The sequence below is a fragment of the Taurulus bubalis genome (assembly GCF_910589615.1).
Source record: "Taurulus bubalis genome assembly, chromosome: 10".
Taxonomy (NCBI): Eukaryota; Metazoa; Chordata; class Actinopteri; order Perciformes; family Cottidae; genus Taurulus; species Taurulus bubalis.
This window is the reverse complement of record NC_136598.1, coordinates 20,026,659-20,042,940: the sequence shown is the minus strand read 5'-3', so window position 1 is coordinate 20,042,940 and position 16,282 is coordinate 20,026,659. Positions and strand designations below refer to the sequence as shown.

The 16,282-nt window shown below is 40.1% G+C and overlaps 1 protein-coding gene across 5 annotated transcripts in view; it reads left to right on the top strand.

The window, feature by feature from the left end:
• Positions 1-16,282, top strand: part of kcnab1a (potassium voltage-gated channel subfamily A regulatory beta subunit 1a) — a gene marked incomplete at both ends in the record, with an annotated part of 94,432 nt that overhangs the window by 62,778 nt on the left and 15,372 nt on the right. For all 5 annotated transcript variants that reach the window (XM_079225297.1, XM_079225301.1, XM_079225298.1 and 2 more), the window contains one exon: positions 12,150-12,187. In XM_079225297.1, the coding sequence (XP_079081423.1) occupies positions 12,150-12,187 (38 nt within the window). The remainder of the gene's footprint in view (positions 1-12,149; positions 12,188-16,282) is intronic.

Genomic DNA, 16,282 nt, shown 5'->3' with positions numbered 1-16,282 from the left:
CTACAACATTCCATTTGCAAAAAATCTTCAAAGATTTAGTTATTCTGGCTTTATGATATGAGTTATATAGAGGGACCAGGATTTTAGGTTCCTGGTTTGAAAAAACATTGAGTTATTGAATCATCAGAAAAAATTTAATCACCAACTCAGTTTCACAGAAATTGAATTATTAGTAGAACAAAAATCACTGAAATGGCACACACCCTTTCACTTATAGCAGGTATTCTTCTATTACCCATAAATACATCGTATATCTTTTGACAATTTCAGGGATCTTTCAGATCAATGGAATCCCATTAAGTTATTAGAAAAGGAAACTAGAATCTGGCCCCAACAACGTAACTAAAGTTGTTTTGAGTACTGCTAATTCTACACGTTAACACACATTTCTACAGAATTATTTCCTCTTTGATAAGATTTGATAAATCCAAGTTTGAAAAATCCCGATTTAAAAACCCGAGCACATGACATGACAAGGTATACTGTAAGTAGCATACCAGTATCTGTGATGCTCTGAATGAGATAAAACACCATCCTCATGGTTCTTTCTGCTCCGAGGCCCTCGAGGACTCGGATCAGACGCCTTCCTGTAAATCGGATCACAACCTCCAGGGCCCTGTTTCTCGTACCTGGCTAAACAAAGTCAAGCAATTGTCCTAATCTCCATCTTAAATTAGCGAGATGATTGACATCAGGCTATCTGGGTTTCTTCACGGCTGATCCGCGCTGAAACGTCTCGTTAATTCTAGCCAGACGTCAGTCATATGGATAAATGCGCGCGCCCGCTCCTCTTCAGAAGGGATAATAATCGAGCACTGACACCACGATGTTCTAACAGTACAATGGACAATAAACTCAGAGGAACCTCCTTTTATCTCTCTACTGAGAAGCAGGAGATGATCATGAAGGCATATGAGGAAGTCAATACCGTAGTCATTCACAGCAAACGCGCTGCGAATATTCCAAAGTCTTTGCAACATTGTTGCCGTGAACGCAACTTTAACATCGCCCCGCTGCGAGACATAAGCGTTGCAAATATATCAAGTTAAATGCGTCAGTGTTGGGAAAATGTATCGGCAAATTTTAAGCGTTTCATCACCCAAATCAATCAGATTATATTTGCGAATAAATATATACTTATGAGGATATATGTACTGTATGCGCGTATGAATCATGTACTATATGTTTATACATGTATGTGTATATTATATAACTAGGAGTTTGAATATGTGTATGGGCGGATCAGTATGTATGTATTATTCATAATCAGAAATTCAATCAATTGAAGCAGTGAAAATAAATTGTGTGTGATTCTCTGTATTCTCATCACGATCACCTTAATCATGTTCTACAATAATGATATGTATGGTGTACTAATAACACTGTCATATAATTATGAGTGCTTTCAACACATCCATAAGTTTCTGAAGAGCTAAATAAACTTAAGAACAGCGGCATGCAGCGGCTGATAGTCTGTGTCTGAGACGGCGATCAGCTGCGCCTGTGGTGATCAATGTCCGCGGCTCGAGAAGCTTTCGTAAATAAATTATTTCTTGCCGGCAAAATCTATATCGCCGCGTACAGGAAGTCATGATAATGTAAAGGATGGATCCTGGCGATCTGGAAGAACTCTCTCCCTATAAAACTAATATAACTAATATCGCTCCTTCATCAATGAGGAAGGGAGCTGCCTTTTTTGTCCGTGGGAGTGGCCACCTTATCCAGTGAAGTTCAGTAAGCCTGCCCGGGAGCAGGTTTAAATTTTTGGCTGTGTTGCTATGGTGATTAATCTAAGCTTGCTTTGAGAAACCGAGAAAGCCAGACCTACGTCATCTTATCCTGACAATTAGCCCGCTAACTCAGTAAGCCAGGTACGAGAAATAGGGCCCTGGTGTCATGGGACATGAGCTTGATCCAGCTTAGAGAGGTCGACCTTCAGCAGGACGTTTCATAGCGTGTCCACGAACAGACGAGGGTTCAGTCACATTTCAGTGCTCTGAGTTTTTAGTCCGCAGCGGTTGAAGAGACTTCCTGTCAAAGAGATGTCTTTGACTTTGTCTTTAGTTTAGAGCTGCTTTCTAGTCCTGCTTTAGCCTGTGCTTGAATATTTGTCAATACTCCCAACTTTAAGCTTCCCTCTGGTCTTTTTTAATAACGCATGTGCATCTCCCCATAACTGCTACAAATCTACAAGTCTACTCTGACACATCCACTGACTCAGGTTCAGAACAGCGTGAGACACACATCATGGCAGACGAAACAAAAAGTGTGACTACATTTTACTACAGTCGACGCTGACAACTCTTGTTGTCACAAATACGATAAAACCCTCACGAGTAAGGGAGGTAACAGCAGCAATGTATCACATTTGCCGAACAAGCATGAAATAAATCTACAGAAATGCAAAGTTTGCAAATCCTCAGCCCCTGCAGGTGACATTAGCGATGACATACAGAGTTTGATAATTATTTATTTATTTCAGCGTCTGTCAACACACATTATTCTGCTCCATGTTGTCCTCCATAGTGCTCTGCTAGCAGCAGCATGGATTCTGCTCAGTACTTCCACACTTTGGCCGCTCAAATCGGATCTCAGTGTCAGGACTGAGACGCATTGGGAGAGAACCGATGGGAATCGCACTTCAAGCCACACTCCAAAAGTAGTTTGGATCTCATTTACAAAAATCTAATTTTGTGTGTGTGTTTTTTTAGTTTTTTTTTGCCGCACAGACTTTTTTTTATTAATCTGGATACAATCTGGAAATACCAAAAAACGGTTTAAAGAATGCCTAAATTGTGCTTCTGCTGACTACGCTTCCTCATATTTACTGATCTCATCCTTCTTGCATGGATTTCAACTTGGCCAAACCTGATGTAGTTTACTCAGTTATAGTTTTCAGCAGCTCCGGCTTCTCTGTTTACCAGCTGCTCTCGATCACCACATTTGGCACGAGATAGCTTCTGTTTTAGCGTTGTGAAACATGCATCATTAGTGTTGCTTGACAATAAATATCACCAAATAGCACGGTGGTTAATTTCTGTTTTTGTTTTTACTTTGACAGGCCTAAACTGATTTTAAAGTCCTCCTCCCCTTCCAAAGATGTGCTTTGCTTATTGATGTTTGACCTTCACTGTGCAGAACGATGCATACCAGTTTGACACCAGCTGATTTCACAGTCATCTGCTCAAGCAGGAAAGTTCATCTCTGCTTTGCAGAAAAACTATAGCAGGCACAACTTTATAATTCAAAGCAGGGACATTCATCCTATTTATGTGGAAGGGATCTTTAATGTTTCGTGGTTAACTTGACTTTTTCAAACATGCAGATAAATTGAGATTGAGGAATGCCAACATTGTGGTCACCATGAACCTTTTAATATAAAAGTGGCGAAGCTGGCTGAATAGATTAGTGAAGTGTGAACCAAGAGGATTTCCTCTGGTGTCTGTGGTAGATTAAATAGAGAGAAGCTTTTGTTTTTCAGAGTGTAATGTCTCTGTCTCAAGGCCGGATCTGAGCGCTGCTGCCCCAGGTGGTTCACGGTAGACTGAGAGGTCTGACTCAATATGGCTGAGCCTTCACGGTGCAGAAAAGGTCAGGATAATGCCAGCTGCCTGCCACATGCTGCGCCCAGGGCGGACATGATGCTGGCAGGGGAGAAGAGGAGGAGAGAGGGCAAAGAGCAGGACGCTAAATGGTGTTTCACTGTTTAACTTGAAGGAACAGTGCCAAGATCGATGTGTGTGTGTGCGTGTGTGTGTGTGTGCGCGTGTGCGTGAGAGAGATAGTCTCACAATCTCACCGTCATTTTACAGAAAAAAAAACACACACTTGTATTACCTGACTGAAAAATGAACAAAACTCACATTCAATCATGTTGAATCATGATTCAGTCATTTGTCTCCATTTGTCTCTGGTCGTGTGAACCACAGCCGGGAGGAGATGTGAGAGCCAATCTGCAACAGCGTGTCGACGCCCCGAGTGCAGCGCCGCCTCACCTGCATGGGCTTCATTTACATAACGGTGTAGATGTTCAAAGACCCCGTTTTTTCACGACAATTGCGTGTTGTTCAGAATTCCCACATCCTATTTCTTCATTTCATGCAAGTGAAGATGCTGTTTCAGAACATTGGATAAAAACAGTAGTAAAGTAGTTGTTTGTGGCAATTCCTACAAATGAAATTTAGAGTGCTTTGACTTGAGACTCGAGGCTGCTTTTATAACTTTGAAACTAAGCTGGAAACCAGAATGCGTTTTTAGATGAAATACCTAAACCTTACGCTAACGATAAAGGAGCAGAGTGACCTGGAGGTGGAGTGACTGGCTCACATCTACTTTGCTGCTACGAGGAAAGTTATCGTGATAGCTACAGTATTTAGGATGCCGACCTAAAGCGGTGATGGTGAAACTCTGACCTGTCATTAAAGTCATGCATGTGTGGCATTGTGTGTATACCAAGTACTGTAAATTGAATCTTAATATAATGCTTTTTTTTTCTGGTTTCACTAATTTCTGATTTAAAAACATTTTCAATGAATTTAGAAAAAAAAAATCCTCTGTGAAATGAACCATTACCACTTAAATGTGTTTAATGAGCTGCATACAAATACTTTGTCAGTAGAATCAGCTGACTACCCATTTATAAGGCTCTAGTGAAGAAATAATCATATGCATAGTTATTACTTTCCTCTATCACCTCTTGCTGTTGATTTAAAATTTAAATTGAGTTTGAGTGTAAGATCTTTCTTTCTTTTCAGTCTATGTATAATGTTCAGTGTCGCAGATCATTTTCTACTTGGCTGGGTTTATTCTTTGCAGTTTTAAATGGGTGAAATAAAAACCTCTTCTCATATTTAGCTCATATTTATAACTCATATGCGAACATAAACGTGTGTAGCTGAGGAATTAATAGCAGTAATAATTCAATATTCTGTGGTACTTTAGGAGGTTATCTTACTGATGTCGTTTTTTTTTTTTTTGGTTCATTTGCTGTGTGCTAATGTAGAGAGAATCTGAACAGGCAGATTAATTCATATTCCACACACAGTAGAGACAGAGTGCAGGACGGAGGGAGGGGTGATGAGATGTGAACAGAAAAAAATGAGAGGAAATATGCAACTCCTGCCTTGGCGGTTTTGGATCTGTCCTGACGGTCTCCACCTCTTCCACTTTCGTCTTTCTCTCTATGAATTGAGCTTTCGCTCTCATCCTCTATGATCCATCTTCTCCTCCCTCCATCTGTATCCAAACTCATCATCAACCCCTTCCTTTAATGTTTGGACATGAAGAGGGAAAATACACATTGAGACATTTCAGCATAACAGAAATTGATCCAAGAGAAATAAATACCTTCTTTCCTTTCTTACTTTTACTCACACACACCTTTCCTCCCCTCTTTCCAGACTCTTCCTCCCTCATGTATTATGTTGTTGTTGCTTTCTCTGTCTCTGTGGGCATTGTTCTCCAAGGGCCCAGCTGCTGGTATGAGCAGCTTGTTATTTGATTAAAAGAGGTTGGATAGAGGTTAACTCTGTTCTCAGGCAAGATCAAGAGGACCCCCCCCCCCCCCCCCCCCCCCCCCCCACACACACACACACACACACACACACACACACACTCACGAAGAAAAACACTTTTGACATTTGCAGATGCTATTTTATTATCATGCATAAGGAAATCCAAACAGTTGTTGCTATATTTGCTATACAGCAACCGTGATGATAATAATAATAAGAGTACTATATAGGACTGTGGAGTATAAGCGCTGCTCCCTCTTTTTCCTGGAAGCAGTTCACTTTCAGAAACCCATAATTAGTCAATTCAATATCAGTTATTTGCACTCAGTTGATTTTAATACGCATCTGAGAATGTCACATTCTTTTTCCACGGTGTAAAAACCTCTCACCAGTAACTGAAATGATTTATAAAAACAATTTATAACTGCAGGAGAGAGGCCTGGATGGTGGATTAATTGATAAGTGAAGGAATGTGTGACCTCAGCACAGGCAGTCTAATATCACTATTTCTTCATTCACTGATAAAAGACTGATACGGAGGTATGCAGTTGCTTCAGTGTGCTGTCAACACACACAAACAGACACCCACACACACTGGTTACTAACGACGCTAATTAGTTGGGGGAAAATGGAAAAACAGAGCATTTGTGTGCGTTTGCATGTGCAAACCCGTTTAATTAGCTGTCGAATAAAAAAAGTCGTTGCAGAAGTTTGCAATCAGCAGTATATGAACTGTAAGCAATTCTGTGTGAACCCAACCCCCCCCCCCCCCCTCACACATGCCACACACTGTCCAGGTCCCTAGGATGCTTGCTGCGGTGCTATTGACTGATGAATTATTAAAATGGTTCTCCCAGAAAATCCTGCGGTTTTGAAAAAAAAGCAAGAGGATGGACCTCAGCGTGTTTTCACTGTGTCCTTTGCCGGGAAGATTAGGAGAGGACCAACATGTACTCCACTGCTTCCTTTCCTCTACTTCTACAGCCCTTGCGTTCCTCTCATCCCTTTTCTACTTTGAAAAGCTTACAAACCCCAGCGCCCCAAAAACTCGCGGCAGAATTCTTCATCAGGAGGTCTTTCTCACTCTCAAAGTCCTCGTATTCCCATGAATCGATACCAGAGCCACTGATGGGACATAGCGGAAAAACTGCAGAGTCTGGCCTTACAAGAGCATATAAGTCAATTTTACATGTTTACAACACAATTCAACCATAAATATTAACATAAACCATCAATATGACTCAAAGGACTCAAACGTGACTTGAGAGAGCTCCCCAAGTTATAGAAATATCAATGTTGATATCCCTAGCTTGATGTCACACATGGCACACCTTTCTGGAAAGCTTACGACCACATAGCATTTTTTCCAGCCAAAAAACTGAAATATGACTTACTTATGGAAGAAACGATACGTGCTTGGTATATTGGTGCATCTGCTTGAGCAGAGCACCTCTGTTGTGAAACCAGAGGCGTCCAAGGTCCAGGAGGAAAGTTAGGGCATTTTTGATAATTTTTTTTGTTGCTAATTTTTGATAATTACTAAAAATATTTAACTTCACTTAATCAAAGTTAAACTTTGCAGAGATACTGTTAACATATAGTGCCAGTAACACATATACTGCTGTGTTTTCTGTATGTTATAACTTTCAAAATTATTCAAATAGCCCTTGTGGTTGAGGAGATGTTCTGTATTTAGTATGGGTATGCAAAACCATTCACAATTTTTGAGAAAAATGTCTGGGGCTCAACTGGGGTTAAAGCAGTTTTAAACATCATCTGTTACAATCTACAGCTGTACGGCTCAGCCTCCTAATGCCATTACATATCTTCACAGTATTAAGGCGAGCAAACAACCTTTGACCATGAGTTACTCTCTCATCGCTTTTGTCTTTTTTTCAAGGTCCAGTCTTTTTATCCTCAATAAAGTAAAAAAAGTTGATTGTAATGTTCACCTTGATTCTCGTTTGCAGCTGAAATATAACTTTGTCTCCAAACATCGACAGAGTTAAATTACAGAGTACATTGTATTTGATCAGTACAGCTGTGATGATTGTGGTTGATCAGTATTGTGCAGCATGTGAAAACAGCAATATGAGCAACATGTAAAATATGATGCAACTAAATGCAAAAGCCAACAAATACTAAAGCCTATTATCTGTGATACTTTGTCAGAAAGAAGTTGGAAACACTTTGATCATTCGTGAGGCTGATCTCTGTCATTCTGTTTTCAAAAGCTTTGTTCTTACTATTATGTCAAACGCGTGGAGAAAAAAATCCCAGAAAGAGATTATTTTTGTGCTGTGTTACATTGTAAAGGGATTTTATTGTTTCGTTAACCGGGTAGTCTGCTGCTGAACGAGTAGACAAGACAGAAACAGATGTAATATAACAGTATAGACGAAGGCGCTTGAAGTAGAATAGTCAGTAGAACTTGAAGAAACGATACAGGAGACGGGGAACTGAACATGCAACTGAACTGAAAATAGGTGCAAAGGATGGTGTGTGTGTGTGTGTGTGTGTGTGTGTGTGTGTTTTCCTTTGTGTTTGTGTCTATATTCTCTACAAACATATAAGGTGCCATGCAGGATATTCAAGCTTTCTCACTCTCACACTGCATAATCAGTTTGCTCTGATCATTTAAAAAAGAAGAAAGTGTTCCGTTAACAAACTTGATGGGACATTTCTTCTACCAAAATGAGATTTAAATGGGTTTTTGCAGAACAAAACGTGATTTAAATGGTTTAATTTTAAAATAGTGGGGCGTCCCGGTGTTCTATAGTCTTTAGAACACGTAGGCAACAGCTTTACCAAAATCTCCTTGGTTCGATTTCAGCGTATGTCCTTTCGCCTGTGTGTCTGATTACCAGCTGCGACAGCGATGCTGATATTGTTTTCACCTTGAGAGAGAGAGAGAGAGAGAGTGTCCGTCCTCATGCAACGATTCAAATGACGTCTTACAAAAAGTTACTCCTCATTTTTCATGCACTTTCCTGAAAAAAGCCAGCAACACATGTACATTTCAAGTTGTTAATGCAAACAGTCTTTCCATAATAAACCTCCGTACCCTCAGTAAACGACTCGTTTAGATTTAGCCACATCTTGGTTAGGTTTAGGAAAAGGGTGAAGGGTTCCACTGCCCCTCCTCCCCACACTGTGTGGGATGTTGCATTATTTATACTTCCTTATCCATGAATACATGGATAACACCTATGATTTTCGGCACATTATTTTTCCCATTTATAGCTACGAATGCTGGATGAGACCGCAATTTGGTGTCACGGCTGCTGTGATCCCATCACAAGATAGCATCTAGTTTTATACTTTTGGCTGTCAAATAAAGGCAAGACTGACAAAAACAATCATTATTATATGAATTATTCATTCATTATTAATTAATAATTGAGTTTAGCTCTTTGAATCGTTAAAAATGTGTCTGTTAAAAGATCATGTAGGTACAGTTTTCCATATATATATATATACGCAAAGTCCACAACCAGCTCAGAGGTGTGGAGCTCGAAAATTAATCCCACAAAAGAAGATGACTAAGTCTTTCTATCTGTAGGCAGACAAGCTGAAAAAGGCGGAAAAAGAGAGTGAGGAGGTCGGTTAAACTGAGACACCAGAGAGAAATCTTTCATCTAAATGTGTGCCATCTATCACGCTGCCAGGCACACAGACTGGAGTCAAGACTGAATCGGGTTAAAAGGATTCACAACAAAGCTGAAAAAAACAATTGACACCTCTTGCCAAATCTAAATCTCTATTATCATTTTCTCACTCATTTTTCTCATTCACTTCTTTTCCCCTTCCCTTCTGCATGAACGGTTGGGCTCATGTCAGCTTCGTCTTGCTGCTTTCGACCTCTCGATTGAAGTGCTTGGTGTGTGTGGATACACGGCAGAAATATCCCTGTAATGGGAAAATATTAAAGTTGAGGAAAAGATTGTGGACAGTGAAGTGATTTTAAATTGAAATCAAGTCAAACAATGGCCTCCTGATTATACCATTTATGTAAATGTTATAACCTCTTTGTCGGGAGTTAGTTTGAGTTTGACTGTTTACTTGAACACCTTCAGCTTTAGAAAAAAGCACTTCAAGGTTGTTGGATTTTGTATTGTTGCATAGCAACATGAAGAAAGAAAAAGAGCTGTTTGTCAGTCACAGGGCCTTAATTCAATTCAACTTATTTGATATAGCCCAAAATCACAAATTAGCCTCAGAGGGCTTTACAATCTGTACACATATGACATCTTCTGTCCAGGGACCTCACATTGGTTCAGGAAAAACTCCCCCCAAAAAATTTTTTACCGAGAAAAAAAGGGAAGAAAACCTTCGGGAGAGCAACAGAGGAGGATCCCTCTCCCCGGATGGACAGAAGCAATAGATGTCATGTGTACAGAATGAACAACGTAACAGAGTTACAGCACATTCAATGAATATGACTTATTATTCATATAATGAGTTGTAGGCATGATGAAAAAGTAAGCCTACCAAAAATAACTGCAACAGTGGATATAGTAGACTAATAATGACAATAAAAGCAGCAATGGTATTGGCAATGGTAATTACAATGCAATTAATAATAATAATATGATAATAGCAGTAGGTGTCGGGCAGGACCAGGGTCCAGATAAAAGCACGATCCATGGAAACCTGTGAGAAGAGGAAGCAGAAATACTCTGGGGAAGCAGTAGAGTTAGTAATGTGCATTAATGGGGCATGAATTCATCCAGAAGAAGTTCAGTTGAACCAATGAGAGCAGTGGCCTTGACATTAGAGCTATGCACTGAGTTATTCTCATGCTGAGCCCCTCGCTCAGAAACCAAGCTCAGAGCTGCTACTGGACATTGCTAGCTTTGACTTCAGTTTCCCGTACTGGAGACACATTCATGTCCTCATAGATGGAAACGCACAAACTTTGCATGCATGTGTGTATGATCAAGCATGTACTGTATAACAAGGGCAATTGGTAATGACTGTAGTGGAGGTGCAGTTGAGGCTTAATGAGATTGCCATGGTTACTGCTGTTAACAATGTCCAAAAAGCAACTTCCCCCACCAGCGATTACCGTTATTTTCACCCACCTAACTCTGAAAACTGAAACGACTTCGATTACGATGCCACCGGTGATGCTTGTTGAGGACGGCAGCTTTCTGCTCCTTATCGAGTTAAGGTAGTATAATTATGCACCAACAAATCCAATTTATCCGCAGGGTGTCATGTGTAAGATACACCTCAGAGGAGTCGATGTTATTGCAATGTATGGCTCAGTGAGCTCTATTACATCGTGACATCCTGTCTGTCTAGAGGAGGAGATGGTTAAGTGACGCCCGTCTCTGAGGTACATCAATTGTTTTCAGACATTTGAGTCGTGGAGGTCAACAGTGTCAGAGGAAGAACTGTCTATTCATTTTGTGTGTGAGAAGGATTAAATGGGGAGTTAAAACAGTATTATAGCCTGAATGGAATTAACTAATAAATAGATATTGCCTAAAAAAAGAGAATACTTAATGAGCTGGAGGAGTTACATAGTTCTGCTCAATACTATTATGAATGAAGTAAGGCTAAAAGGTCACGGCTCTTGGTACTAAAGTAATGTTTATATCCATTGTATTTTTAAAATGTTCAGTATAACGACCACATTTATATATTTTTCCAGATATAAAGAACAATAGAACAAGTTCATATAATTAGCTTACTTGATGATTTATCAAACAATAATACTGATATTGTTATATACTGTTGCAAAATGTATGTGCTCGCTGAAGAAAAGTGGCAGTTGAAGCATTTGAAATACTTGAAATGCTGAAACAGTTCAAGTTGAATTGGCTGTAGAAATATAATATTCACAGAACTTTAATTATCAGTTTAAGTGTACATAGTAAAGTTTAAATTTAAGTTATTATATATATATATATATATATATATATATATATATATATATATATATATATATATATATATATATATATATTGTATGTAGGGTCATTGGCTGGTATACAGTATTGTTATAAGAACTCTCACACATTGATATTGGCCTCAAAATGTCAGTACCTGTCAGGCTATATTATACCAACAAAGTCTGATATACTCAATTTTCATGTGGTGCACAATGTCCTTGGTCCTCACCTGCCACATTTAAAATGCACTGAAACACGGAGGATCTCATATCTTATCAGGGAACCCAGGACACACTCATAAGTCATGCAGCATTTAAAGATTTGCACCAGACCTGTCTGGAAACAGTTTTGACATAATCTGAAACGTTTCCTGCCACAACAAAGCTACATACATAATTCAGAGAGGGAGTGTGCAGAGGATTTAGGGTCTCCTCCGGTTGAGGTGGCTGAGCTTTGTGTCTGGTTTATCGGCATTGTTTGCAGTATACTCAGGAGCATGTTGTCAGATGTGCACACACACACACACACACACACACACACACACACACACACACACACACACACACACTCACAGGGGACACAAGGTCTTCCAAATATGCCAGTGAAAACAGAAACTCATTGGTCTGATTTTTCTCTTGGGAACTTAATCCAGGGATTACTGTCATAGTGTTTACGCCAGGATGTCAAATACATAGCAATGTTTTCTAATGTTGAAATGTCTTTCTCTTCCCTGCAGGTACATGGGTGACATTTGGAGGGCAGATAACAGACGAGGTATGATTCCTTCACTTTATTGTGTATGTTTATTTAATCTTAATGGACTCTTGCTTATTGATTCATATATTTTGTTGTACTGCAGTCATGTATTAAATAGGGTTGATGTCATGTTGCCCATTGTCCTGTGCGGAAATCAGTGGAAAATGTTTGATATTGTAATAAACCATTAGTCTGGAACACAACGTGTAAACAAGAACATTCCTAACATATGACACGAAGAACGAATTACATGAGGCAAATAACCTTTGTTGTCTCTTAAATACCAATTTACTGTGAAAAAACGTTATCTCTGTGTTAAATGTGTTCAAATCCTTTGTTCTTTGAACATATGAAATAATCTTGCTTGTGAATGGAGTTTCATGTTTTCTTGATCTCCAACACCAACGACAGACGCTCCCAACGAAAAATGTCCTGAGCCACTTCCAACTTGTCAAATATTGCCTGCCGCTTAGTCAGTGGCCCCAAGCATCAAACTATGACGCGCTAGTCAGTCTCAAGTGCTAAAAGATGCTTCGGTTATGGTGTGTTATGGTGTGAGACCGGGTTGTCATTGCACTCACGTTCAAACACTGATTAACAAGTGATACCTCGGAAATTGAACTCCAGAAATCTCACACACCAAAGACCATTTATGCCAAAAACCTATTGCTAAAGGTAATACTCAGTGACCTTTGAAACTAGCTGCAGGTCAAGCTTGGCTGAACATTTGAGGAGCATTGTTAAACACATTTTGTGCCTCTTTTGTAATCTAAAGGCACGTTATACATTTTACTTTGACTCAACCTGCAGAATGAAAGGATTTGTTCAGCGTTTCAGCCAAAACTATGTTCACACTCCTCTTTCAATGAATGTATACACAGCTGTTGACACAGTTAACCATGATCGGTCTAATACCTACAGGTTCAATTAGCCTATGGCTTAGTTTGCTCCCTCTCATGATGTAATGACAGAGGAGTACAACCTTCACAAATACTTTAGATGTTATGGTTCGGGTTATTGGGAGTGACTGAAATGTTATACTACATAAAGGGCATGCTTAGGGTCATCACGTGTTCATGTCCATACTTAAATCCCTTTACACTTGTGTTGAACTCTAAAATGCTCTGATGTTGCTACTATGGTTTTGGCCATCACACACACATATGCACACACTTCGATTGGGGGAGGAGAACTAATCTCACCCCATGGGACACAAAACCGGTAAGCGCACAGTGTTATTTCATTTACCTTAAGGCTTAGTGCCATCATCTCACCTGGCAAAGCTTAGCACCCCTCTTCTCGCCATTATTGTGAATGTCCCCAGTCCAATGTCTATGGTATCAGTGAACAACAATTCAGAAAGGCTCAGATAAAATCTGTTTAAATCCGTACCTTGTTGACTCAGTTCTGAAGATAATGTTTGAACTTGCATTATACGCACATAACAGTACATTATAGCCGTAGAAAATAACAACAAAAAAGAGGCACCCTGATCAATGTCATTGTTATCCAAATCACCCTAAATAAACTAAATTGTCCTCAGCAGAGTCCATGTCCTCATTAAAAACTCTGGCACACAAACACAGTTACACCATCACATCTGTGTCAGTGCTGCATACCTATGCACTTAGTTAGGCACACCACTGGCAAACACACATGTAAACACTGAACATAAATCTCATCTGTCCCCTTTAATTTGTATAATTTAGAAAAAGGCACATTAGATGCAAAGTCAGACTACTGGTATTCTGCAAAAGAGCTGCAGAGCATCTGGACTAAAATGACTGGAAACTGGGAGAAACAGCTAGCTTAAGAAAACACTCAAACCGTCACCTGGAGACCTCATTCATTAACACGTCCTATCTGTACACAGACAGAACCTGAAAATGAGTATCAAATTCAAAGGCCTCATCCACATTGATGAAAACATGTGAATATTCAGCCTTGACTACGCTTTCTATACGCCAACACCAAACTCTGCCCGGCAGGCATTTGCGCTTCACCGCTGGCAACTCGTCACCTCGCGAGATTTCAGAACGATATTCCGCTTTTTTTTTGTTTATTTGTATAGCACATTTCAACAACAAGGCGATTCAAGGTGCTTCACATAAAACCATTAAAAACATCAAAACATAATGCAGAAGAAAACAAGATCTAAAAACAATTAAGAACATTAATTAAAACATTAACAAAAAGTCAAAAAGCCAAAACAAATGAATAAAAGTTGCAGTTCAGTTTAAGAAATAAAATGCAGTTGTGAAATGCAGAAATTGATCTTTGAGTCTGGTGTAATTAAAGGCAACAGCAAACAGAAAAGTCTTCAAACTGGATGTAAAGGAGCTGAGGGTCTCAGCAGACCTGCAGCTTTCAGGAAATATGTGGAGCAGAAAAGCTGAACGCTGCCTCTCCGTGTTTAGTTCTGACTCTTGAAACAGAAAGTAGACCCGTCCCACACGACCTGAGGGGTCGTGATGGTTCATAAGGTAGCATGAACGAGCGACATTCTTTACCTAAATGTCAGATATTTGTAATTACAATCCGAGCCGGTCGATGGCAAAAACAAGCACATTTAGTCGACGCAAATGTCAGTGCCTGATTACATTGCATTTCATGTAGCGGCTGCCGTCTGCAGCGCTCTCGCTCCATAGTGGGACAATTTCAGAAAGTGTTGTTCCTAGTAATCAGTTAGACGTAAAAACTGGAGTCATGGTTGAAAAATACCCAGGTCTTGTGAGGTTGCCAGAAAACCACAACAGATTCCAGGAAATAACTGAGCCCAATAGAGCCTTTTCACAGCCGCCATTGTGACGTGTCATAGCAGGGTAAACACAGGTGTCATTGATTAAATTAATTATGGTCCCATTCTAATTAGTGTGTCAGTCATTCTGGTGAGCCAGCATGCACAATACCAGGGCCCTGACCCACCTGCATGGAATAGGGTCATAATTAATGTTAATACTTACACAGGGCTCTCAAGTGTCACGCATTGAGCGTGACTGTCACGCATTTCGGTCTTAAGTCACGCCCTCCCGCCACACATCGTATTTCTCATGCTGAAAAAAAACTCTAGGCTATTTAATGTGCCGCAGCGCGCAAACATGACCTGGTCGCGCTGCCCTCACCATGGAGGAATCAAGCACGTCTCCCCCGAATCCCCTGCCAATCAATAAAAAGAAATGGGCTACACGAATAGCCAATCAGAAAAACGTATTTGTTGTATCTGGGTGAAATGTAATCCCGGCGACTTTTTAGTTCTACTCCTTACATTTTCACGCAAATATCTGTACTTTCTACTCCCTACATTTTAAAAATAGCCTCGTTACTATTTAATTTTGGTTTGTTTTCACTCAAGCTTGTCATCGTTCAAAAACACACACACACACAAAAAACCTCTCCGCCCCGTTGCCCACAGATTCGTGCGCGCGCACACAGGTGAGCACTGAGCACACACAGCAGCGGACAGAGCGTCGAAAAATATGTCGCGTGAAAAGTAGACCGCTATATCTGCGTTTTAAACGCTCCCAGGGTGAAGATGCAACAGCAGCTCTCCTGTGAAGAGCAACCAGAGTTCTCCTCGCACCGGAGCAGCTCTCTGAACCCGGAGCAGCTCTCCTGCTCCAGGTGAAACGAGTCAAAGTGCTCGTGTCTTCTACCAACAATGAGCTGCTGGCTTCACATATTACAAAAGTACAAAGTACACGGATATACGACTAAGTCATTAATAAATACATGGACAAATGCCTGTACTTTCGGGTAAATGGTTGCGGTACGCCGTTAACAGGTTGCGCATGCGCGATTTCACGCGACGCCGTGAGCTCCGTGAGCTCGTCTTTTCTTGCGGTTGCGTTTCTCAAAATAAAAAAACAGATCTAAGCTCAATATTGAGCATGAATTGAGAGAGGCCGTATCAAATCTACAACCCCGTTTATAACATGTGTCGAGGAAAGCAGCTCACTGCAGCCACTAATACTGATACAACCTGATGGCTCACATATCTGCACTCATTCTGTTTTGTTTGGCAAAAAAAATTAAAAGCTTATTGTTTTCCACAATGAGCTATTTAGTACTAACTAAATATGAGTAATTTTTTGCACAGACAGAACTTACACAAAA